General features: G+C 42.1%; 1 protein-coding gene across 1 annotated transcript in view; it reads left to right on the top strand.

Moving 5' to 3' along the window:
- Positions 1-23,992, top strand: part of EGLN1 (egl-9 family hypoxia inducible factor 1) — a gene marked incomplete at its 5' end in the record, with an annotated part of 34,368 nt that extends 10,376 nt beyond the window's left edge. Inside the window, 4 exons of the mRNA XM_084262181.1 lie at positions 17,890-18,009; positions 19,573-19,709; positions 21,047-21,114; positions 23,182-23,992. Of these exons, the coding sequence (XP_084118307.1) occupies positions 17,890-18,009; positions 19,573-19,709; positions 21,047-21,114; positions 23,182-23,246 (390 nt within the window). The 3' untranslated portion in view covers positions 23,247-23,992. The remainder of the gene's footprint in view (positions 1-17,889; positions 18,010-19,572; positions 19,710-21,046; positions 21,115-23,181) is intronic.
- Positions 23,993-24,239: the final 247 nt, after the last annotated feature.

Genomic DNA, 24,239 nt, shown 5'->3' with positions numbered 1-24,239 from the left:
GAGGGAGTTCAGGAAGCTGTTCTCCCTTTTTTTGTCCTAACAGGGTGGAGGAATGATTGTGTTGGTGGTCAGATGACTGTAAGAAATTTTAAAATGCAATAAACTGGCTGAAGACTTGGGGAGGTTTATGTGTATTTTCTTGGCTTCTTGTTTGGGTTTTGGTGGGTTTTTTAAATAGGGTATTTTAAATCAGAAGGAGCTTGTAATGTCAATTCAGACAGCTTTGTTCTCTTGTTAGCTCGAAATTCTTGGGGTACTGGCAGAGGCTGTAGGTTTCTCTGCTGTGCAAACTCTTGCTGTGGCTTGCTGACCTGGTGTGCCAGGGTATGTTACCTTCCTGCTCACATAGTTCAGAAGGCTGCTTAGTTAGAACGGTCCTGAAGTTACTTGTCAAATTAAACCAAAAAGTCAGAATAATAGACTACCCTGACCGTTGTGATTATGTGGAATTGAAATAGCTGTAGATAAAAGAACTGGATCCATACTCATTTTGAGGCAGAAATCCTCATGTATTTAAGTTCTCCGCACTGTAAAAAAAAGTCCAAGGATGCAATGTACAAAAGGTTTCCAAAGCAGTTTGTGGCTGGTTAATAACATATCTGTCTTTTTGCTGCTCTCTGTCCTGTTTGTCCATCTGTTCGGGCAGCTAACACCAGGCTCCCTCAGCAGCTTCTGCTGTGTTCAAACAGCGTGTGGGCTGTGCTCAGCTGAAGGCATCGGGCCTTTCCAGTTCCAGTGGTTGCAGCATTGTTGTTCAGGCAGCTGGCAAGCAGCCTTGCTGCTGTGAGAAAGGAAACTGTGGCCGATCGATAAGGGCATCTTAAACTGACTCAGTTTCAGCTGGCGTATGGTGCCCAGTGAAATAGATGTTGGCTAATCACAGCTCTGTGTGGCTTAACCGTATTTGTGTCTCCTTTAGCCCCCGTGGGACAGCCTCAGCCAGTCGGTAGCACTCTTCACAACAGTGGATCTGCTTTTTCACGTCGTATGGGGAGAGGCTGGGACAGTGTGCTGGAGAGAAAGGGCAAGGGGACCATGCAAGTGCATACAGATGATACCTGATGGGGGAGTGAAGAGGAGGGAGCCAGACTCTTGTCTGTGATGAGGCAGTAGGCACACTGAAATGCAAGAAATTCCATCTAAACGTAAGAAACCTTTTTCCACTGTGAGGGTGATCAAATGGAGAAGCAGATTGCCAGAGAGATTGTGCAGTCTCCATCTCTGGAGATACGTGAAACCTGACTGCTGATCACCCGACCTGCTGTGGGGACCCGGCACTGAGCAGGGGGCAGGACCAGATGGTCCCCAGAGGTGCCTGCCAACATCAGCCCTCCTATGGAAAATTACTGCAATGTGGAGTGAAGGAGATGCAAAGCAAGCAGGTTTTTTTCAGTCTGTATAAAATGTTTTTTTCCCAGCAATGGCACAGTCAGTAAGTCCTTCTTAGTGTATCTCTGAGTGAGGTGACCAGAAGTCTGTCTTCCTACTAGTGGCCTTTTGCTTCTTAAAGGGGGCACATCAGGCTTGGATATGTAAGTGATGGAACAGTTTGAAACATCCTAGCTTGGTCCCTTTCAGCCATCCAGGTAGTCGCTTGTACTGCAGTCTGTGCTGCTGCTGCATCCTCACTGTTTTCTCCCATGTTGCCTGTTTTGCAGTTGATCTGTGCATGTACTCACTACCCAGTCTGGTCTTAGGATAGCTGGTTGATTTAAAGCATATATACACTTCACAAGACTGATTTAAGTCAAAGTTTAAGAAATTAAATTATTTTTCTACAGGGGGTCTCGTACTTTCCCTCCAAAATTATTTTAGTTACGTATGATTTTGGGACCTCTTCTGTAGCATGGGAGCATAGTGCACCAGGGATAGCTAGCTATCCTTCCTTTGATAGCCAGACAGAGAAGTCAGATACGCTGTTTCAAAGCCATCAACAACAATGAAGTGCTTTACTGTTTCACATATTTTTGTTTTATATAGCAAATTTGTAACAAACATCTGGACAAGAATTATTTTCAGTATGCTTTAGTTCTATTTTAATTTTAAAAATGCAACATGCTTAACATTAAAAACAGTTTCAGAGAAGTGTGAGGAAAGGAGCCTTGGGACAGGTAGGAGTCATCAGGCTCTTGTCAAGCTGTTGTGTATATCAAAAGCCTGTAGCTCTCAAGTTACAATCCTTCTTCCCTGTTTTTAACTTTTAGCCATTTTTCTTTCATCTGTCTTCCCCATGTCCACTGGCTGCTCCTGCCTGTGCTCTCCTGGAGACCCCAGTCTGTTGTAGCAGTGGGCTCCTTTGTTGTTGAAAGCAGGGAGAAGGAGCAGATGCCAAGAGGGGCAGGCTGCCCCTGGCACGGGTGCAGAAGACTAGGCTCACCTCTGTTGGTGCTCTCTGCCAGGCCTGCAGCAGTTTCAGACACCCTGTTGATGGGACTATCCTCTGCAAGGACTGCAGTCGAAAGATAAGAGCCACGTGGCTCTCAGGAGATGCCAGTTTGACCATCCATGCCCTGTATCTAGTTGCAAATTGATTCCAGATGGAGTTGTGCTCATCTAAAGTGACCTTCTGTATCAACTAGATGCCAGATCATCCCTGAATTGTAGGTTGAAGCTCTGTGTTTTTGAGGAGTATCCAAACTGTGGGTTGTTTTTCTTATTAAAAAAAGGCTGTGAAACAGTGTAAGCCAGCTGGTGTTACAGTTCAAATGCTGATGACCCATCCTGCTCAAAACTTACACTGTTTCTGCACTCTGGCTAATTAGTTTCAGTTTCTAGCATCTGCCTCCCCATATATGCTAGATGGGAGTTCTTCCTTATCAGATGTCTCAGTTTCACAGAAGTATTTGTCATCGAGGCTCATACCATTATATATATATATTCGTTATAAATAATTATTGGTGTGTAAATGAAGCTTTGAAATATATATAAGCTGGTGGCTGTATATACCAGCCATCTTCTGACAATTCAGGAACTCTGAGCCAGAGGTTGCATCTGGACCACTGCTGGTAATGTGCACAGATGGATGGACATATTTGCCATTAATTTATGTAATCTTATTTTAAAAGCCATTTGTACTTTTGGCCTCTGCAACATCCTGTAACAAGAAGTCCCGCAGTTTGATTAGATGGAAAAGGAACTTCCTTTTGTTTAAAACCTACTGCCTGGTGATTTCAGTGTCTCTTCTTAGACTCTTGTGTTGTGAAAACTCATTTCTCAGTAGTTTTACTTTTTACTATTTTAGAAGTCTGGCATTCTCTTCCACATATATTTTTTTCAGCTGACACTCCCTCCTAAACTGAAGAACTGTACTCCTTTTAGTGCTTCTTCACATGGGAACTGTTCCACAGTTTTGGTTGTTCATGCTGCCCTTCTGTGCAGCTTTTGCCTTTCTGGTTCTGCTGATCCCTCTTTCCAGAGGGAAGCCAGAGTTACAGTAGTAATGTAGAAGTACATGGTGAGTTTGTGAGCTGACACAGGGATGTATTCTGTGTCGCCTTTCCCTGTCTAGTGATTCATGAAACTTTAGTTGCCTCTGTTGCTGTGCGGAGATGATTTTAAGAGAACTCCTGTATTTACTACAATTTGTTTCTAGAGTGGCTACCCAGTTTAGAAGGCATCCCTGTGTATAGGGAGCCCTCCAAGACAAGAGAGTATGCCTTTGCACTTACTCTTTACTGAATTTCCACCTGTTGTTTTGTTATCCAAGCACCCTTCTGTGCCTGTTCCTGCAGTCTGGGCTAGTGTGGGTTACACAAGATACATCCATGTTGCATGTAACATTGCCACTGTGCTGCTCAACCCTTTTCCCAGGCCCTGTACAAAGAGTACAGATCCTGCTGGTAGTTCCCTGCAGTGAAATTCCTGTTGCAACTCACTGTGTTACTGCGATTTGCTTTGCCTGTTCCAGTGCTTTGGAACACCTTGGGATTAAGATCCACGCTTAAAATGATTCATGCTTTAAAATGTCAAATTTTTACATTAAAATTAATGCCTTGAGTAAATTTTTTATTAAATCTTCATTGTAGCTTGGAGAAAATGACATGATATGGCTCCTGAAGGCTTCCTAACACCTGGCACGGACTCAAGAACAACACAGGAGTTCCTTGACTGGAGTCCTGACTTTGTCATTTTCCTCAGCAAAAATAGAAAATGGGAGTGGTCTCTCTCATGAGCCAGAGGCTATGCCAAAATGACCTTGCAGGCTGTATAGTTATTAAAAATAATGTGTGCTTATCTTACTATCTATTTAGTCCTATGACTTTATAAGGAGCCACACAAACATGGAAAATAATGTTGATGAAGATACTAACAACCACCTTTATTTTCATTTTATCTTCTCATATAACTGCATTGGTGTTGCTTCTGACTTTTGCTTCTCACTCTGCCTTTTAATCTTTCAAAAGCACATCCTGCTTCTTCGAAGGTGTGTCCATCAAAAGACAAAGCTAGTGACAATTGACCTTTATTGAGGCTTCAGCTTTTACAGTTCAGCTGGTAAAAGCTCCCTAGTAAAACCCCAGAGAAAAATTGCCTTGGAATGGGGGGGGGATTTCAAAGCACTTCCCACCCCCATCATCCCCCCCGTCCGCCCTGCCACCCCCACTCCCCAGTTTAGTTACAGCTTTCCAGAGGGAATTATGGAATTTTTCAGAGGCTTGTCAGAGAACAGAATTTGGCTGTGGTGGAAAGATGGAGTCCCTTTGAGGCTTCTCCCTTTGCTTCTAACTTAAGCTTCTTTTTCAGCAGCTGTCCTTCGTTTTCAAGGAAGAGTAATCTTGGCTTTGGAACCTGCAATTGAGGTTGCCTTTACAGAGGAAGAAAATTTCTGGGCTTTGGAGTAGTCTTGCTGATAGCTGCATAACACTGCTTGCATTAATGCTGGGAATAAAATACAGTCTCTTTACTGGTATTTGAGGGCTTGTATGTGCACCATGCTGGAGGACCAGTCAGTAGGCTTGAGGGCAGAGCTGCCTTTAGAAAGAGAAGACGGGCTGGACCAGCAGCAGCAGAGTGAAGATCTGCCAGGGCGAATGCACAGCCCTGCACCTGGAAGAGCTCTGAGCAGTGGTGTAGGCTGGGGACCAACAAAACCTGGGCAATTACTTGAAAGCATCAAGCCAATTTCATTTGCAGGTAATGGAAGAATTTTGTTAGAAGCACTGTGGTTATATGTTATTACAGCACCTGTGATTTGAACTGACTGGGTTTGGTTTCTGGTTTGCTTTTTGCAAGACCACTCTGTGTGAACACTTTATCTGGGAGATGGATTATGTGAGTATCCTTCTGCAGAAAAGTGTGAGCACAATAGTACAGCACTGTGCATGGAGCAGGGGCTTTTTTGGTACTTTCAATGGCAATTCTGTGTGCCAAGAGGTGTTTTGTAGTGCAGTTGCTTAAGGGACCAGAGGACACAGAAGAGCAGCTGTAGCTGAGGCCTGATGGGGTTTCTCAGTTATTAGTGCTCAGAGCTTGATTTCATGGGGTTAGTAGCAGGGCAGTCACAAACTGTGGAACTTGCTCCCTTTGGTATTGCAGTGCATGTTTGGCAAGTGCCTCTGCCATCCATAGGTTCTTACTTGCTCCTTCTCTTCCTCCCTCTTCTTCCTTTCACCCTTTCTCTGGCTTCAGAATTGGTTTTCCTCTTCTTTGGTCGCACATTTCAGATCAGGTGAAGACTTTGAGAACAAACTGAATGGGTGCTAGGACATGTATCATTAGTGTAAAGATACAGGACCAATTCCTACATATAATAGAAGTCAGTAAATCAGTTGGCTGTCCAAGGCTATGCTGTCTCCTATTCAGAAACTGCTCTCTACGGCTAGCATACAATAATGATTTACACGATTTGTTGTTTATTCCCAGTACCGATGTCAAAATTTAATTTTTAAAATATGTTCTGTGACTGCAAAAGATAATTCTTCCAACCATGGAATCTGCATCAATTGCCTGCTGACTTGAAGGGGAAGCTGATTTCTTGCACAGAAATCTGGAATGTAGTATTTTGCAGAATTGATTGTTGTTCCATTCCTTAGTTCTCATGGTGCTTGGCATTGTTTTCCCTTTCTGGTAATGCAGGCTGTTGTCAGTGTTGCTGTCCCTTCTGGTGTCTGCTTCTCCATCTTCCTTTTCTTTCACATCATCTGCCCATCAGTATACTTACACTCCTGGTGCTTAAGATGACAATGAGTTCGTATCCTTGAGTTGTATCCGGCTGTTTGCAGGCTGAGGGAACGGTTTTTCAGTGGTGATGAAAATCCTCCCCCCACGCCCTGCCTTGTCGCAACTCAAAGCTGAGAACAAGCTTTGGAGAATGAAACGTAAGCTGTGCAGATCTTGTGTGCAGGGTGCATAAAAACATGTCCTGTGGGACAGTCCCCATGGTCTGATGTGACTCACCTGATCTAGGCTGGTATCGCTACTCCCTGCCAGCTCCCCCCAGTGAGCATGGTAGATTGCAAAGCCCTAACTACCCTTTGCTTTGCCAGAGAAGTTCCCACTGACTGTATTTTTAGGGACAGACAGACAAACCTTTCTGCAGAAATGTGAGAGAATGAGGTGTCTGTATCTTGTTTTGAGATCCATCATTTCTGGGTGGGATGTGGAACAGTGAGATTCCCTTTTTTAGTAAATGTGGTGCTTTTAAGAAGGTTTTGGAGTAAGTAAGTACTGCTTACATGCTATACTCATCCAGCACTAGGATTTATAGCTTTCTGTGTAATTGTTTCTGGAGGGAGGACCTGGTTCAGTGTGCATCCAAATGCCTTAAAAGAGGGAAAAGATCTGTTACAAGTTGTTTCAGAGAAGCTTTCTCCTTGTTCCCCTCAACGTCAGGTTTCATATGTTTACAGCATTCCTTTGTATGTCATCATTTTGTGTGGAGTTTGGGTTCCACCACCTGATTTTTGGAGTTTGAGGTTAGGATCCTGCTTACAACCATGATACTTTACCAAGTTAGAGAGCCATAGCAATGGGATTTGACAGGAGCCTTAACAGACAGCATCAACATGTGTTTCAGTTGTTCACAGAAAAGGGCCAATATGCAGAGAAGCCTATTTGCCTTTTAGGAAGGGTGAATAATATGATGAATATATAAAATTCTATTTTTTCATTGAAATAGTGGCAAGGAGGAGAGTAGGTAGCTTTTTGCCTGGTTTGGGTTGTTTTTGCAGCAGTTTCCTAACGCCAAGTATAAAGGGTCTTGGAACAAACCAGATAGGTTCCTTTTAATCAATTGATAGTTGGTAATGCAGCATGTTTTATTTTTCCCAAGGCATAAAGGTGATTTGTTTTTCCATGATGCTGGTCTCTTGGGATCGACGTGGAGAGTGGGGAAAACCTGTTGGAGCAGCACCAGGGGGCTCTGCTGCCTGCAGGAGGTCCTAACTTAATGGTGACCTTGCTGTATCTGTGTGTGTATTTGCTGTAGAGTCAGCTAAATTGGCATTTCAGGTGATGATGGGGCTTTTCACAGGATGACAGAACGTTAGGAGTTGGAAGGGACCTCAAAAGATCACCCTACCAGAGCAGGATCACCTAGACTAAATTGCTCAGGAATACATCCAGGTGGGTTTTGAATGTCTCCAGAGGAGGAAACTCCACAGCCCCTCTGGGCAGCCTGTCCCAGTGCTCTGTCACCCTCACAGTGAAAAAGTTTCTCCTTATATTCACACGGAACTTCCTATGCTCCAGCTTGCACCCATTGCCCCTTGTCCTATTGCTGGCCATCACTGAGAAGAGCCTGGCTCCATCCTCATGACTCTCACCTTTTATATATTTATAAACATTAATAAGGTCACCCCTCAGTCCCCTCCAAGCTAAAGAGGCCCAGCTCCCTCAGCCTCTCCTCATAAGGAAGGTGTTTCACTCCCTTAATCATCTTGGTGGCCCTGCGCTGGACTCTTTCAAGGAGTTCTATGCCCTTGAATTGAGGGGCTCAGAACTGGGTGCAATATTCCCATATTTTGTATGGGCTTCGTGAGGATGGGAAGTTTCCTCAGGTGTTTCTCACTGTGGGGAGCCGGGGTTGGGTGTGTTCAGATCTTTCTTGTGCTTGCATGGCCACGTACTAGAGCAAACACATTGCCTTCCTGAGCTGTCCTCCAGCAGTTGCACAGAGCCAGCACAGCCTCCCTGTCCTGGCAGAACACCTCCTTACCTGAAATAGCACAGCTGGTTCCGCTGGGATGTGCATGGAAGGGCTGGGGTTTGGAGTCATTTCTGACTCACGTGCTAAGGTCAGTAGTCCTGCTTCTGCTGTTTGTGGTCAGCTCTGTTCCTCAAGGCTTTCCCTGGGCGCTGGTGGGAGCCCAACACAGCTGGAACAGCAGCGTGTTTGTGTAACACCTGCTTGTGTTAGAACTGGGTACACTGAGTGATCTGGATAAAGCAAATCAAAAAGCCAACCTTGAGTGTTGCTTATACCAGCCAGGGCAGAGACCCTAGGACAGTGTGGTGGTGGGATTGTAACAGAGGGCTTGGGTGGAGATGGTTTATGTGTGAAAGCCCATAAAAACCAGTACGGGCAGAGTGAGCAATTCTTGAAATTAAATTGTAGGTGATTTGAAAGTAAATTGCAGGTGGTTTGTTGCTGTTTGGCTTTAAACCTCCACCTGGCTTTTGTGCAGAGTTAATAGAAATGAAAGCAGCACTTTGTTCACCATCATGTCACTGCATAGTTACTTTTTGAACTTCTAAATAATTTCAAGGAATTGTAGGAGTGAATGCTATAGCATAGGGTGTCAAGTATGGAATGCTGAGGACATGCTGGATCTTGTATGTCCCCCTGCAAATATCATTAAAAACTATTTTAAAAATGCTTTTCCTCGACATACTGTTTATGGTGGTAAATTCTTCTGTGGTTAAAATTAAGAAGTGGTAGCAGAGACCTTGGCTTGGACACTTCAGTAAACGCTCATGTAGGTACAGTAGGCTTAAGAAACTTAGAGTATGCAAGTATCTTCAGGTCTCTGGCTAACTATGGCACTAAACAAATGCAGTCGTTTTACCACGCACTTGTACAACGTTCAAATTTATATAAAGATAGCTTTCCTGCAAGCTAAATTTTAGTTATAGGGCTATTTTGTTCTTTAAAGCAGAAGCATAATGACAATTTAAAAAAATAAATAACTAAAACAAGTCCTTTGTTTATATATAATTAAATATATAAAATCTCATATTTAGCGAAACTGTCATGTACAGTTTATCTTCTATAGGGAAGAGGTTCCAGGCTTCTCAGTATGTGTAGTTTTGGGGAAAGAATGGCAGTGATGCTGAGTGACATTTTTCAAATGGCGAATCTCAGTCATTCATTTTCACATGTACTACAGTGAGCTTTTGTCTAAAGATAAAACCAAGAAACAACCACCCGTTGTCCATCCTTAATCCTTAGGGTTTCTTCCTCCCTAGCTTCTCCTGGTATTAGGCAGTATTAAAAAGTCTCCAGCTTTGAAGATTGGACTAATGTCCATGCTTTATTCTTAAGGTAATGTTAAGTGCAGTTTATCCAGTATATCTCATGCAACTAAACGAAGTCACTGATCATATGTACTAATCCTAAAGCAGGTTCTTCATATGTCATCAGCGTGTCTGCTGGTGTCATGTGGTTGGCACAGAAGATCTGGTGTGCACAACCTACTGTCGGAATATATTTTACGTGGTGTAGCTGAATAAGGCTTAACCTCTTTACTGTTTTGGTGCACTGTTGCAATCTGTTTTAGTGTTGTATTATTTTTAGATGCTTCTCTGTGCTCTTTCTGAATGGTTAGTCCTGAAACTAGAAAGCTTTCTTCCTCTCTGTTATGCAAGAGCAGAACATTCTGCCCCATTTGGGGGGGAGGGGAGTTTTAAAGTACTTGTTTTCTGAATGGTAGGATTAATTTCAAAGCATTTACAACGTTAAGAGTCTGGTTTTAATTTAACATTTTTGATGATTGACTTATTTCTCTGTCAAATTTTTGCACAGCACCAAAACACTGAGTCACCAGTCTGCTTCTCTTGGAGGGAATGAGGTGTTATCCACAGACGCCAGCCAGCTTTACAAACACATTTTACATTACTCAACAGCTTGAATCTGAAGTGTGTTGGTCATCTTATTTAATCATAATGTAGACAGCTTTAGGTCAGTGCAAATCAACGTCTGCTTAGAACTTCTCTCAGCTGCAAAGTCGAGTGGTGTGTTTGTCCCTTTGCTCCTAGGCTTTAAAGAGAGAACTTTCTGCCCCTTGTGACCCTACATTTCATCTACCTTCCTTGGGAAACCTCAATTAGGTATATCTGGGGCACTTTTTTCGTTTGTTTGTTTGTTCTAGGTTGTTGACTATTTAAAGTTTGTAGTAGACTTTGATATCAAAACTATCAGAATGTGTCGCCTTGAACCTTAGCGAAGCTATTAGTGCTTTGAACTATTAACATGGCTGGATGTCATATTAATTTTTTAATATTTTTTAAGGAATGCAGGTGGTTTAGGCTTGAAGACATTGTTTATATTCAGAGATGCATTAGATAAACTTTACTTTTTTAATATCCTGTTTAAGCCAGTGCACAACTCTGTATACTTTTTAGTTATGAACCTACTTTTGTTTTCATAATTGATTTTCCTAATAAGGAGCCAGATTAAGTTCACTGAAGCTAGGCCTTCATAAGATTGAAGGACTGAAAGGGTATTTGCGTCAGTTTCAGTGATTCAGTTTTAAAACAGCAACTTTCGGTTAAACTGGCACAAATTTGAGAACAGGCATTTCTGACCTACCTTGGGTAGCAGCTGGGAAAATGCCAGTGTGTTAACTGTTAAGAAAGATACTATTTTTTTTTTTTCTCCCCCTGAAGCTTGTGAGCTGACTCATCTTATCTCTTCTTTGGGTTCAGAAATTTGAGACTTGCAATTTTACCAGCTCGGGTACAGGAAAGCAGACAGAACCTCGTTAATGTTTAAATGTTATCTTGGTTTAGTAGGGGACTCATGTGGAGCTGCAGGGCTTCAGCTGGGAGTTAGGAAGTGTATTTTAATAGGTCTTCCTGTTGTGTCTGTCTTTAACACCAGTTGCTGGTTGCAGTCACTCATCTGCTCACCTTTTGAGACGTGTTTCTCCCTGCTTTCCTCAGTACCTTCTGTCCCACCGTGAGAACATCCACTGTCTTCCCCGGGTTAACTGCTCTTGTTTGATAATTTCATGGGAGCTCTTCTTTCCTGTCTAAGTCTCTTATTTATCAGATCTGTACACTGAAGTGTGAGCACATCCCATGTTTCACAGTCATTTCCCAAATATCAGACTTGTAGAACTGCACTTCTGGGTTCTTCTGGCAAAACTGATGAATTTATCCATATTTGTAGGCAAGTTTCTTCAGCAATTCAAAAGCACACAGATGTTTCTTAGAGCTTATGCATGTGCATGAAAGAAAGGAATGATATTTGGAAATCAGCTTTCTGTGATCTTGCCATTGCACACAATTAGAATTGATCAAGAACAGGGGAGTACCAAGTTTTATGTAACTACAGCAAAAAAATACCTGAGTTTGCTGAGCGGTACCTTGTTTATATCCAAGGTGTTTTGCTTAAATTCAGACTCTGTGTGCATCTTCTGGCCGTAGAGTGCTGAGCTGAACACAGCTCCTGAACCAGCATGAAAGCTTCTGCGTTCCAATTTGTGTCTGTTTATCAGGATTTGTGACATGAATTCTGTAGGCTGGTCGATGTCACTTAAAACCAAAGGCAGGAGTAAAGCAGTGACTTAACTTGAAGGGAAGTTAAAAGGCCTGCCATTGAACTGCTGGGTCGGCAAAGCTATCTCTGAACTTCAGGCTGAGAAACCAACATCTGATCAGCAAGTTGGAAATAAGCAGGATAGTAAACATATTATCCTCTTGTGATGAGCTTTTGATGTTATGTTGGTTAATTTTTGTATGCTGTTGAAGCCAAGGTGAGATTTCGACTTGCTATTGCATTGAAAGGCCTGGGAAAGAGTGAGGTAGGTTGGGTTACTGTTAGCTTCTAGGCTGCCTAGAAGCTCACAGAAGAGAGCAACCATGTGCATAGCTATGTGTTGGTTCTATTTATAGTGTAAGAACTCCCAGTTTTTCCTCTCCCTTCCTGCCTGAGTTCATTTTTCATTTTCTGTTCTCAGTTCAGTTTGCCTTCCCTTTGCCAGCTGGAGAGTGGGGAAGCTTTGCCAAGGCTACTTTCCTTTTGGAACTTGCACTGCTTACCTTCAGCAGCCACAGGAGAGCGGTCACCCCAGCCCGGGGTGACACACTTGTGGCCCCTGCCTTCAGTTGGTTTTCCCTGGGACAGCTTGCTCTGTGCTTGCCAGAAGATGACCCAAATAGCTGGCATTTGAAGTAGTTGGAGCTTTGTTTTAATCTGCAGCTAAATAGCAGCAGAAAGTTGCTAATGGACAAATTGGATGGCTGTAGTGGTAATTGAGTATCAGGAGCAAGGGCTTAGAGATAAATGATTCAACGCTGCTGTAATGCATCCATCTCTTCTAATGTTCGCTTCTAACTCAAGTTTATGGACTCCCATTCTCTCTTGGGGATGTCAAGTACTGAGCTATTTAATTTTTAAGCCAATACACAGTAGTTTGCTTTCCTCTTGCAGATGCTCCAGTTGACAGTGGTTGAAAAGCATGGTTTTTAATGAGGGAATCTTTGCAGGTGTTAGTATTTCTCTCCAGCTTTTCTACTTCTAGTGTTGACTTCTGTGAACACTCGATTCTCTAGCCTTCTTCATTACATGTTGGGGGATATTAGGATAAAGCTTTACTCAGGTAGAAGTTAGTATTGAAATACTTGAGTTAGCTGTTTCCCAAAGAGTTTGTTTTACCCCTTTCAGCTTCCTCTGCTTTGGGTAAGGCTGACAGGAGTTTCTCCCAGGTTTATATTTTCTTTGTTGCAAGTTTCTGTTTCTGATTGTAAAGAATGTGCAGAAGACTTGAATCCAAGCCAAGTAAGTTGCACCACTTTCGCTTGCTTACATCAAGTCATCTTGACTATGCTCATGCAAGGTACAACCAGTGCAGTCCTTTTTTCCTTTTTAGTTCAATTGTTTTGCACACCTTGTGGAAAAAATCTCTGTGACGTGCTAAGAGAGATGTATTTCCTCAGGACTTGTTTGTCAGGGATGTACAAATTCTTGAACTAGAAATATGTCACAGACAGGGACAGGTCAGGTAACGGGTCTTTTTTTCCTTTTATTTGGATCTTTATTCCAGCTGAGGCTTTGTTTTTTTCTTTTCGAGTAACCTGTCAAATGACCCATGCCAGTGAAGTCTTTGTGAGAGCATCTGATAAATTTTGGTAGGAAGTCATTGGTCTTGCGTTTAGACATCTTGTTTTGCTCACTGAGATTTGCAGTTCCTTCAGCAAACAGCAGAAGTGACATCTCCTTGACTGATGCAGCTTGCTTTAATCTGAGCTAAACAAAGTTTTTTCACATTCATAAATGAATATGACAGAACACAGACGTCCTCTCTCCGTTTATGTTTGTGGTTGGGGAGGAGAGGGAGGTTCTCCTCTTAAGGAATTTGATGTTGAAGGGTAGCTAGTGTTTTCCCCTGTTTCCTAAGAGCTTGCTATTATTGTTGCCTTTTCTGAAGACCCTGTACCTAAACTTGCAGGTATCCAGCTGCGAGAGGAATGGAGGGTAAAGCTTCAGTCTGCTTGCCTGCAAGCTTCCCTACTTACAGGTGGCTGAGGCTGTCGTACTGTGGTGGGCGCCGAGGCTGCTCCCAGCTGAACTTGTGCTTTCTTGCCCCACTGATGTGCTGCTGTGCCTCCTGGGGCTGAGTGTTTCAGCTGGTAGCTCTTTACATAGGAAGGAAGGAGGCCAAGAAGGACTGTGGATTATCCCCTCCGATACTTGGTGCGTTTAATTGCTAATTAGAGTAATGGTTTAGCAAAAACCCTGATAGCCTAAAGTTAGTTTTCCGGAGTTAAACGTTTGCAAGCGGGACATCTGTATGCGAACAAGTGGGTTTGATCGTCACAAGTTGGGCGGATTGGGAGCGGGGAGGGCGCTTTCATGCCTTCTGCATTACGCACGAATTCCAGAGGGTGTCCTAGGACAGCACTGTGTGCTGGGCAGGAGTGCTCAGGCTGACAGAGAGAGGGAGTGCTCTTGGGCTAAAGGAGGCTCATCTTAAAAGTCAGTGTTTGCAGAGGAATCCAGTGTGTGACCAAATCCAGCGGGTGACTTTGGTATACGCTTTGCAGAAATTGAGATTGCTGAAGGGTTAGGAATTGCCATGCTGAGGAAGCACAAAAGGAGAGACCTTCTTTTTCTTAAGAAAATGCAGGTAATCCTGTGATTACTTTTACGAGAGAACTGATGAGACTGGTAGCTCTCTATTTTGGAGAGCAAACTTCAGTGTTTGTAGCGTGAAATGTTAAAGGATTTTGGACATTCTGGTCTCAAATGCCTGGCTCTTTTGTTTTTTTTTTTTTTAACTGCCATTAACAGTGTTATTAAAACAACAACAAAAAAAAGCCACAAACCCAAAACTTTCTCTTTGAATTACATATATTTGTTAGCTTATGTCTGCTGTAAAATGGTAAAGCAACAGCAAAACTCTGTGACTTCGTTTTTTACCTGGGTCACTTCTTTTTTGGTCCTTTCCGTGTGAGCAGTCTTGCAGAACATTGGTTTGACACGAAGTCTCACCGTATTGTTTCTCACAGCAATGTATTTTCCATGCCCTGTATGCTGTGAAGCTTTGTGACTTTCCTTATCGTGGTTCAGCTGAGGAGAAGGGATTGTCACGCTAACTGGCAGAAGCAATGTATATTATGCTACACTGGCTGATTAAAGAATTTGTTTGCTTTTCAATTTGCCGCTAAAGGCTGAGTCATTCTTACTGTTATAACAAATACCTATTAGATAAGGTATCACAGCAAAACTGTTTCTGTCTCTTGCAGTTAAAGATAGCAGAAGTTTCTGGCTCTGAATTCCAAAAACAAGGGATTTTTTTTTTATAAATCTGCAGTATCTTAGGCTCAGATGATTGTATGAAATGCTCCTGACATTGAATGTGGCTGCTCTTTAGGTCAGGTTGATGACAACTGGCCTTTCGCCAGACCTTCCAAAACGTGCCGCTGGGCCTTTTTTTTTTCCTTCATCTATATTGATGTTAAAGATGCTCCTCTTGATTTCCTTTCAGCAAAGAGAACAAGTACCTATTTCTGTACCCTATAAGGGAAACTCTAGCCATAGGGCACGAATTTATGCTTCTGTAATAGCAAAATTGTCTTTTTGACAAACAGACAGCAACCAAGTGTGCCTTTGGAAAAAGAAAAACCCTGTGTTGGCCAGAGACACTTGGGCTCTGTCCTAAACTGTAAATGCAAGGTGGATTTTTTAGTTCAGGAGTAGATACTTAAAACTCTCTTGTGCTATCAGAGTCTCAATTCCTGATGATTTTAGTGAGATTTAGCATTGCTCTAGCTACTCGGTCTTAATGTTTTCTTGATTCTCAATGAGTTTTAGTAGCTATTTCACACAGATACTGAGCAACAGCTAACATCAGTTCAACTTACATGATTCCTCTCAGCAAAACCTCTTCAATTATAATTTTCCTGGTTTTAGAAATGATGGTTGTGTCTGGATTTGCTTTCAGCACTATTTACAAGAGGATTAGCTTTCAGTGGAAACCAAATCTCTTCCTCTTCCAACCCAGCTTTGCTTTTGTTCCTTTTTTTTCTCCTTAAGAAAGGAAATTACAGAACCCTTATTACATTATTTGATATCTTTAACTCACTGTTTTGATTTTTGTGGGTTTTATCTTTCTACAGCAAAACTGATAAGTAATAGCTTTGCCAAATATTAGGTCACATTACTTGATACATGCAGTATGTTTACATAAGGTAAGACCTGTAATGATGACTACAGTATTTATGATTACAGTAAAGGGGTTGAGGAGTTGGAGTGCCTAATCTCAAAATTACAAGTATATTGATTTTTGTCATTGAGTTGTTTTTTGGTTTTTTGTTGGTTTTTTTTTCTTCATGCAGTGTAGTCACTTCCATTTCTTTGTGTGAATCGAGTTTGGCCTAATTTTTAGGTTTGGGTTTTGGTTTTTTTTTGGGGGGGGGGGGGGGAGGGTTGTTCATTTGTCTTTTTATAACCACAGTGCTACTCAGCAAGTACTGAGTTCTTATTCCTGCCTAAAGGAGCTACCAAAAAATTGCTTCTTCCCTTAGTAGAGTGGATATGGCAATAAAGCTTTTAAAATATTTGCTGCTTTGGTGAAATCCATTTTTCTTATGGGGAATGTACAAATCTCTTACTGATTGAACTGTGACCACTTTATTCCTCAGCCTCCCAAAGCTTTCTTCCAGATAGGGCAAACTGGAGTGCTGTATCTGTTAGCGTTTTTGAAAAGGGTAAAAACATTAAAATAGTCAGCTTAAAACAAAATGCACCGAAACAGTTGACTTTTAAATACGTTTAATTTGATGAGTTACATTTTCACAGTTAACACTGTTTGGAAAATTGGTTTTTTGCATTTTATCTGAGAGGTAAAAAGAGTGAAATCTGGAGGTCTGACTTCAAATTCTAACTTTAAAAGGCTAAACCCAGACGGGAATGATTGCGTTAGTAAGTCAGCAGACATTCATTGAAGCCAGTAGTGTATTGGATAGTTGGCAGAAACTTGCTTTTTTGCTTTTAAATTCATATGACTACTTTTTGCAGAAAATGTGTTGCCACTGCAGGCACTGAGCACTGTGGTGGCCTGACTGGGCCTGGAAAAAGTTGCTCTGATCTCTTTCAAAAGCCTGGAATGATTTGCTGGTTCCAAAGAAGAATATATATTTATATACACACATATATATATATTTAATGTATGTATATTTTTAATCTATCTTTTATATATATAAAGCACCTATTGATAAACATTCTTTGGAACCAGCAAATTCTTGGAACCATTCTTTGGAAACAGGAAACCATGCATTTCCAGCAAATGCATTAAGATGTGGGGATGTACCATGTAGCAAACCCACCTGGTAAACTACTAGCTAATCAAGCTAATGAGGCTATGGGCTAACAAGATGACCAGTTTCTCACATGCACATCCACATGTCTGGGGGCTCAAAACCCAAACCACCTTCGAGTGGTCTGTCCTCCAAGTCAGCTGAGCTGAGCTCAGCGTAGGAGGTTAAACACGCCACGGTACTGGGAATCGTTTGATGTCAGAGGGTTATTGCAGATTGCTGTTTGGTGTCTGTTTTCAGCTTCTCACTTCTGACTAAAAAGGATGTTTTTGTTGTACATGTGAGCTTGTTTCAACAAAGGTTCAAAGACCTCCTATGTACAGGACAAAACAGAAGCCCAAGAAAGCACTTGGAGTGACGGAGGAAGATGGGCTAATGATCTTGTCTTAAAAGTCTCCTAAAAATAAATTTTGACGCTACTTTTCGGAGTGGAATTCTTTGCATTGGAAACACGGAGAGGCAGGGGTGGAAGGAGGAGGAGGAGGGGAGAAGAGACAACAAGAAGATAGCTGTCTGGGAACTTGAGTCTGGAAAACAAGTATTCTTATCACAAGGAGAAGCACATGCTACTTAATTACACACAAAGCATTTTTCCTCTCATGCATTTCATTCAAGGGAGGGAAGTCTGACAGATGGGTCACACTATGGGAGCAGCCTGACCTCCCATCTTTAATTAGCAGCCTTCCTCTCGGTGTGTTTCGTGCCTTTGTTGTAGGCGTCCGGGTTCAAAACCAGTTTTTAAGTAGAAAGACAATGCAGATAAAAAAGACCTTTCCCATTATTTCTGACTTCATTTTTCTGTTACTTATTAATTACTTAGTGATTAACTTAGATAAAATGCTGACACACGCAGACACACGCACCCCCCAGGTAAAATTAATTCTCCCTGTTTTGATTCTCTGACTCTAGGCTATGGTGGCTTGTTATCCAGGCAACGGAACCGGATACGTGCGCCATGTTGATAATCCAAATGGAGATGGAAGATGTGTTACGTGTATATATTATCTTAATAAAGACTGGGATGCCAAGGTATGCAATAATTTATCTTATTTTTTGCATGTACTTGCTAATGGACCTTTGCTACGGACTCATGTCCTTATTTCTGTGACTTAGGTGTATTCCTACATTGTTACCTGTGGGTATTCACCCTGATTCTGCTGCTACTGAGAGCAGATAGAGATGAGGCATTTATTTTCAAGGGTTTGAATGATGCCAGCAGCGGCTCCTTGACAGTGACAATAAAGTTTCATCTTTCTTCATGTGCGTTTCTTAATTATACATATAAGTATCTACATACCTGAACTGTCCAAGTTTCCCATATATCTAATTATGGCACACTATTTATATGGTGATCACCCCCACATGCACAGAGTGAATAAAGAATGACTGAAAGATAATTGCTTTTATTTCTCTTAATATTCATGTTTGGTCTTGAGTTTCTATTTTTGCAACTAGAAATTGAGTGTGCTGTGAAAGCCATTTCTGTGAATCAGGTGCACCAGATAAAACAGAGGTTGTGGGTGTGGAGCTGTTTTTTCCTTTTCTCCCTTTTTTTTGTTTTCCTTTAATCTTTTTTTTTTATCTGTTCTTTTGAACACTGTTCATTTCTTGTAAGAACTGGATAAGACAATGAGACTGGTAACATACTTGCATAAAACCAGTAGATTGGAAAGCTGAGTCAAACAGATGCGCTTGAAGTTTTCTGTTTCTGACTTGCCCTTTGAAATGTCAAATTTGATCCTTCAATTAGAAAATACGTGACTAGCCTTTTTTTCCTATGATAGCATCTTCACATCTCTTCCCATAACAACATGTAAAAGCACTGGCTGGATGGAACATCTTAAAATGCAGCTTTGTGGTGTTTTCGGTTGGTTTACTGTTTTGCTCCTAGGGAAAAAAAAGTGTATGTACTAGATTGTAGAGTAGAGGGCAAGCTAATTGCATTTTCACAGGAACTGTGAAAAAATTACTAGCTAAAGGAGCTTAAAAATAATTAACCTGCACCTACTTGTGCTGTTTTCTAGGCATGCATAGGTAGGTCCAGCTGTTTTTCAAAGCCTGGAAGAGATCTAAATGGACATGGAGCAATACAGACTCAAGTTTTAGTTTCAGTATTCTGGTCTTTCCTTACCTCATTTACAAAAACACAACAGAAACTCGAGTTGCTGTTGAACGAAGCACTCTCTTTAACGGGAAAGGGAGTATCTCAGATGTGTGTAGTTTCTCTCATCTGTGCTGGTGCATTTTTAGCCACCTGTGTGATACCAGTCAGCCTTCTCCATTTTTTGCAAGTAGCTAGTGCAGCTAAAAAAAAGCCCAACAAAACTAATCCCGCAGCTTTTTTCTTAAGTGTGAATGGAGGTTTAATGTTTGCAGTAATTCTGAAATGACTCAGTGAAAAAAATATGTAAAGAGTTTTGTTAAATGAAGTGTACCAACAGGGAAGCTGTAGTTCCATTTATTTCTGCAGCATGCAATAAAGACTTCTACGTCAGTTCCAAGCGCCTGAAACATTTTCAGGTGTGGTATTAGTAGTTTTAAATACAGAGAGATACCGATTTCAAGCACTGGCTTTAAATACTTACTTTCTAGGTGAGTGGAGGCATCCTCCGGATATTTCCAGAAGGCAAAGCCCAATTTGCTGATATTGAACCGAAGTTTGATAGACTGCTATTCTTCTGGTCTGATCGCCGCAACCCTCATGAAGTACAGCCAGCATTTGCTACAAGGTAGGAACAGTGGACAGCGTGTGTACTGCACGATGCCTCTTTTATCAAGAAATTAGTGAATGGGAGATGAGTGACACTGGATTATAGTGACCAGATCCCAGGTCTTCCCATGTGCAGTTCCAGTTCACTATGACAGGAAGGGTTGGGGTTTTTCTCCCTTACTGACTAATTAGGCTTCTGCTGTGCTGCTGAGTTTGTACCGATGTTTGGTCTCGTATTTTGGAGAAAACATCCCTGTGGGTGGGTAGGAGGGAGGAGAGGAAACACCACAGGTTTCTGAGGGTATACTTTACAGAACTGGGTAGAGGCACCTGGAGCCATAAGCAGACCCCACCTTAGCTTTTGTGTGTGTGTGTGTGTGTGTGTGTGTGTCTTCCTTATTTCTCTGTAATGGCTTCACCCTCTGATCCCTTCCCCTTGTCCTTAGCACCTTACTGTGCTGCTGGAAGATTGGTTAGGTACTTCACTTCCATGTCCTCTTTTCTTCCGGAGGGGGCTCTGGGGCAGAAACGACCATTGATATACAACTGTTTTCATTCTTTGGACTGTTAGAGGAGCTGCCCCGTGTCTGAGTCACAGTGGGAACTCGATGTCTCCTTTGTCCCTCGCTGTAGGGCAGTGGATGATGCTAAAGGTACCTGCGTTCACTGCCCTCACCTCGAGTGGCCTTTCCAGATAGCGTTAATAGGCAAATCATCGAGTCCTTCATCCAGACTTCCGCTGCCCGCGTCTCAAAGCCTGTTTGCTGGCCAGAGCACTGAACACTGGCTGGGAGAAAGTACCTTTGCAAGAAGTAACTTGAAACTGTCCTCTTGCAGCCTTTCCCTCCCCCTTGGTGCTCCCAGCAGAGTCAGGGATGAAATGCCATTTACTAAAGCTCCTTAAAGTCTTTTCTCAATAGCTGGCATTTCATATTTAAATCCTCGGCGGGCAGGGGAAAACCAGAGGAGCTGTGTGAGAAGGGGTAGTTAATTTTTCTCCTATGGCAAACATCCAAAAAAGACATTCTTGCAGCGTGACTCAGTGATGGGCCTGGTAAAGTAAAAGCTTGAGGTCACAGGGCAAGGTGATGCAGACAGCGACTGTACTGCAGGTTCTGGGCGAGACAAGCACCATTATAGCAAGTCCTCAGGAGTAGAAGCCTAAGCTGACAGCACCAGGGTCACCCTTGCACAATACCTGCGAAGAGGAAAGCAAACCTCCTCCTTTGTGCTTTAGGAAGATCTTCCCTCAGACTGCAGAAATAACCTCGCTTAAGCTGTGTTTTATGTCAAGTGCTTCACTGTTGGGTGTTTTGCTTCACAGTTGAGGAGTTCTTTTTCCATCCCTTTCCCTAGGTACGCAATAACAGTGTGGTATTTTGATGCAGATGAAAGAGCACGAGCTAAAGTAAAATATCTAACAGGTAATCTCTTTTTAATGTCTTTTGTGCTAACTTTTTCCTGGAAGAACAGATAAACAGTCCAATCTCACCTCGCCCACCCTGAGCACACAAAGGGGGAGAAAAATCCATGTAAGGAGAGCCGGGTTTGACAGGGTGGGTGATGCAGGGCTTGAGCTGGCAGGCAGTGACTTGGGAAACGCAGGTCAGTGCCTTGTCCTGCTCACACTTCCTCTGAGACCTGAGGCTGGGCAGTGTTCTTTACAAGGGGGAGGCAGCTTCCCCCTGGTCTTGTCTCCCTGATTGGTGTGGAGGATAAAGAGAGCAGAGACTATGAAGCGCTGCAGAACTGAGAGCCCTGGAGATAGTTTTGATCACGTACATACATTCAGCAGTTGAAGGCAGCTTAACTGGTCTAGCATTTCTGTATCAGAAAAAACAAGCCTAAAATTAAAATCTGGAATCAAAGAATGGAGTTACTTCCTCCACTTCCAATTCCACATATCTAGCATCTGTTTTCCTTTTCTGGCTTCTCCCTCAAGAGGAAGTTGATCTAATTTTCCTGTTCAAATTACCATTATATGGAGCATTAGAAAGAGTCTGGGGCTTCTGTCATGCTCGTAATTGCCATCATGATTTTGTGTTTCTTACAGAAGCTTAAAAATAAACCAAAATCAGTTATACCACAGGTACATATCTATGCACAGGGCCAGTTTCTCCACGCTTTCATCAGGAGCTCTGAAACCAATGATGCTGAATCTCCAAATGAAATTTCCATTCATTGCTTTTAGGTGCCTGAGGCTTGTGAGTAGCCCCAGAGCTATCTAGCTGCAGTTTAGTTCAGTCCCCCTTGGTGCAGCCGGTGACTTTGTGCATTTTGGAAGCGGTAAGAGCAGTGCAGGTCCTGCCTGGCTTGCAAAGAAACACAGGGAGCCCCTTGGCTCCAGCCAGGCAGGCTGTCCTGCTGCTCGGTGGCTCATGCACAGCAAGGCACGGTGACTTCCCAGGCTGTCAGGAATGCTGAATAAAGCCTGCCTGGTCCCTGCAGGAAACCTGTCTGTCTGTCTTTAGGTCAGGCTTTGCATCACGTGTGTGACTGCACAGCTCCTGCAGCCAGCTTTGTTGGGTCAGAGCTGTTTGGGTTGTCTCTGCAGAGCTTTGCCTGCTGCTCTTTCAGAAAGAGTGCAGAGAACTGGTTCAGGTGGACTTAGGTCTATGCAGGAGAGATATTCCCCCCAGGGAATCCCTTTCCAGGGTCACCCTCAGCTGCAGGCACTTGAGGGAGGAAGGCTGGGTTGGAGGGGTTGTTTCATTTTGGGATTGGTTTATCCTGAAATTGATTTCTGTTATAGTACTGTTGTGATTCCAGTTTGGTTTGCAATTAAAATAGCATTTTTTGCTCTATCTCCAGTAAGAATTGTGCAATTTCCTTTTTATTTTCAGTTGATACTAAAATTAAAAAATATAGAATAAAATGCCATAAAATAGAAAGAAAAATAGTCTTTCTTGGCCCAGTGTCTGTCTTAACTGAAGCCACACAGAATATGTGTGTTTCTTGAATGTGGGGTACTGTGTCTGTTATTGATAGTCTCACTTTCTAGGAGGTATCTGAAGGTCAGTTTTTAAAGAAAAGGGCAAAAGATGTGTGGGTTTGATTTATTTCTTTTTAGCAGCAAGTCAGAGGGAACCTTTGAGCTTCTCTACAAAGGTAAATACCCAGAAATTCCAGAGATTCTGATCCAGAATAATGGACAATATCCTGAGATTCTCAATTGGCCGTTCTTAAAGCTTACCTCTGCGTGTAAAGACTGCAGTGATCTGTCTCAAAACTGATGGGAGGTATCTAGTTTTCTAGCCAAATAAATGCCTGCTCTCAGACGTGCTGAGCAGCCACAGCCTCTAACTTCACAGAACACAGGGTGCAGAGCCATGCATACAGAAATAGGTACCGTGCTAGACCACACACACTAGACCATCTTCAGAGTACTCTCTTAAAAGTAGCCTGGGAAGTGGTGTAACAGTTCTAGGGACTGTGCTTTGATAAGAGAATGCTGGAAAGTAACACATGATTTCCTTTTTGTATTCCTGCAGGTGAAAAAGGTGTGAGGGTTGAACTTAATAAACCTTCTGACTCAGTTGGGAAAGACGTTTTATAAGCCTTTGATTTAGCAACTCCCCTTGCTATTCTCCCTGATAAACCTTGATGCTATCTATTAACTTTTGAATGTGAATAACAAGATAAAGGAAAATCAACAACAAACCAACGTTTTAATAAAGAAGCAAACAGTGTTTCGATGTTGCATCAAATAGAAGATTCTCTGACTGCTGAAGCATTGTACTACGTGATTGTGACTCCAGGCCTGTGACTGCTTATGTGAAGAAGATAAGCAATCAGTAAGAAACAGCATATGCATCTGGACATAAATAAGTGCCCTACATAGAATTTGTCCATTCTTATATTTTGCCCGACCTGTCATCCAGCTGAATCCAATTCATCTCTCCCTTTTTTTATATGGTAAAAGTTTGAATTTTGGGTAATTTTTGTATGACCAGGTACAGTTTATCAAAATTGAGTCTTAAAAAAAAAAACTAAAAAAAAAAGAAAAAAATTTACAGTATTCTCCAAAATAACATGGATCTATTTTTGTAAAACTGTTCATATTGTTCTCCTCTGCCATGAAAGACCTAATTTAATGTAAGGGTTGCCAGTAACTGATAATCACTTTAATTTTCTTTACACCTTAAGTCAGAAAAGGAGCACTTTAATTACCAGCTAAAAAAACCTGATTGTTTTATATCATATCTCACACTAATCTTAACTTTTAAAGATTGCTGCTGTATTGTTGTTTTTTTTTTTTTTTACTATGTCCTCTTGAACCTTATTAACAGAAGCAAATCAGTATCTCGCTATTAATAACATTCAGTTTGTGGTTTTGTATGTTGAATCCACGGAGGGGAAGTTTCTGTCTCTCTTTTTTTGTTGTTGTTGTTGGGGTGTTGTTTTATTTTTTGGTTGGTTGGTTGGTTTGGGGTTTTTTTTTTGTTAAGTGACTGGCACTAAGTGAACTTGACACTATCGGTTGCTGTCATTGGCTTTGGGGACCTGTTAAATACCATCGCGATAACAAGAATATATAAGGGCTTTCCTA

This window comes from Gallinula chloropus (genome assembly GCF_964237585.1).
Source record: "Gallinula chloropus genome assembly, chromosome: 3".
NCBI classification, from domain to species: Eukaryota; Metazoa; Chordata; class Aves; order Gruiformes; family Rallidae; genus Gallinula; species Gallinula chloropus.
This window is presented reverse-complemented; position numbering and strand designations above follow the sequence as displayed.